The sequence below is a fragment of the Salvelinus sp. IW2-2015 genome, unplaced genomic scaffold, assembly GCF_002910315.2.
Source record: "Salvelinus sp. IW2-2015 unplaced genomic scaffold, ASM291031v2 Un_scaffold8412, whole genome shotgun sequence".
Classification (NCBI taxonomy): Eukaryota; Metazoa; Chordata; class Actinopteri; order Salmoniformes; family Salmonidae; genus Salvelinus; species Salvelinus sp. IW2-2015.
In genome coordinates this window covers 8,898-10,331 of record NW_019949672.1, presented here as the reverse complement: position 1 = coordinate 10,331, position 1,434 = coordinate 8,898, and the positions used below count along the sequence as shown (strand labels likewise).

General features: G+C 50.4%; 1 protein-coding gene across 1 annotated transcript in view; it reads left to right on the top strand.

Moving 5' to 3' along the window:
• Nucleotides 1–205: 205 nt before the first annotated feature.
• The window catches only part of LOC139027222 (basic salivary proline-rich protein 1-like), a gene marked incomplete at both ends in the record, with an annotated part of 5,987 nt that continues 4,758 nt past the window's right edge, over nucleotides 206–1,434 (top strand). Inside the window, one exon of the mRNA XM_070442366.1 lies at nucleotides 206–492. Within this exon, the coding sequence (XP_070298467.1) occupies nucleotides 206–492 (287 nt within the window). The remainder of the gene's footprint in view (nucleotides 493–1,434) is intronic.

Sequence of the window (1,434 nt, the reverse complement as noted above, 5' to 3'; positions counted from 1 at the left end):
GCTGAGTACCTGGGCCGGTGGGTAGCCCTGGCCGCTTGACCCTGGGCCGGTTGGTACCCTGGCCGGGTTAGACCTGGGCGACTGGGTACCCTGGGCCGGTTATAACCCTGGGCCGCTTGGTACCCTGGGCCGCTTGGATACCTGGGCCGTTAGTTACCCTGGCCGGATGGTACCCTGGGCCGGTGGGTAACCCTGGGGCGGTTAGTACCCTGGGGCCGTTGTAACCCTGGCCGGTTGGTACCCTGGCCTTGGGTACCTGGACCGGCCCAGGGTACCCACCGGCCCAGGGTACCCACCGGCCCAGGGTAGCAACCAGCCCAGGGTACCCACCGGCCCAGGGTACCCACCGGCCCAGGGTAGCCACCGGCCCAGGGTACCAACCGGCCCAGGGTACCAAGCGGCCCAGGGTACCAAGCGGCCCAGGCTACCCACCGGCCCAGGGTACCAAGCGGCCCAGGGTACCCACCGGCCCAGGGTACCCACCGGCCCAGGGTAGCAACCTGGGCTGAATAAATCTTCTCCTATTTCTGCCTTTAACGTCCCTGGATATTCCATATTCAGGAGGGACGGGGGAGAGAGCAGAGGGTGTGGATTGCTTATGTCCATGAAAGATMACTTTAAATRCAATCGTATCGTATGGAAACATGCCACTGACCTTGAACGTATGGAGCAGAATGACTTGCTATCACTTCATATGTCTCTCACTATTATTGGATAATATAGACGAACATCTGATACCTCGTTTTATGACCATCTAAATGCTATGCGTAAAGAATSTGATCATCTTCATGGGCGATTTCAATATTAAACTGGGAAAACAACATTTGCAGGAAAAAAAAAACTCAAACCGATTATTTCAACCTGACTCAAATATTGCAAGGTCCAACCAGAGTAACACAGTCATCCCCCAGACTCAAATTGATCTGGTGTTTACTAACAGACCTGATCGAATAACTAAGTCCAGTAACTTACTAACTGGCATATCTGACCACAATGTTACTTTAGTTGTGGTCCCGTGTGGCTCAGTTGGTAGAGCATGGCGCTTGCAACGCCAGGGTTGTGGGTTCATTCCCCACGGGGGGACCAGGATGAATATGTATGAACTTTCCAATTTGTAGTCGCTCTGGATAAGAGTGTCTGCTAAATGACTTAAATGTAAATGTAGTTGTTAGAAAGTTCACTAAAAAGAGATTTAAGAACCATATTAATGTGCAACAGTACAATACAGAACATTGACAAAGTGGACACCTCTTTTCCTAGGAAATGTCAACGTAAACCAAGACAGGAAAACCTCTCTAGCATGGCTCAACGAGGACCTCTGGAGGGCAGATGAGAGAACAGGATCTTTCCTTGAAAAAAAAAGACTGAATTCTGGTCAGAATGATAACAATATATACAGCACTGAGAAATAAGGTGGTTAAGAATATATATTTT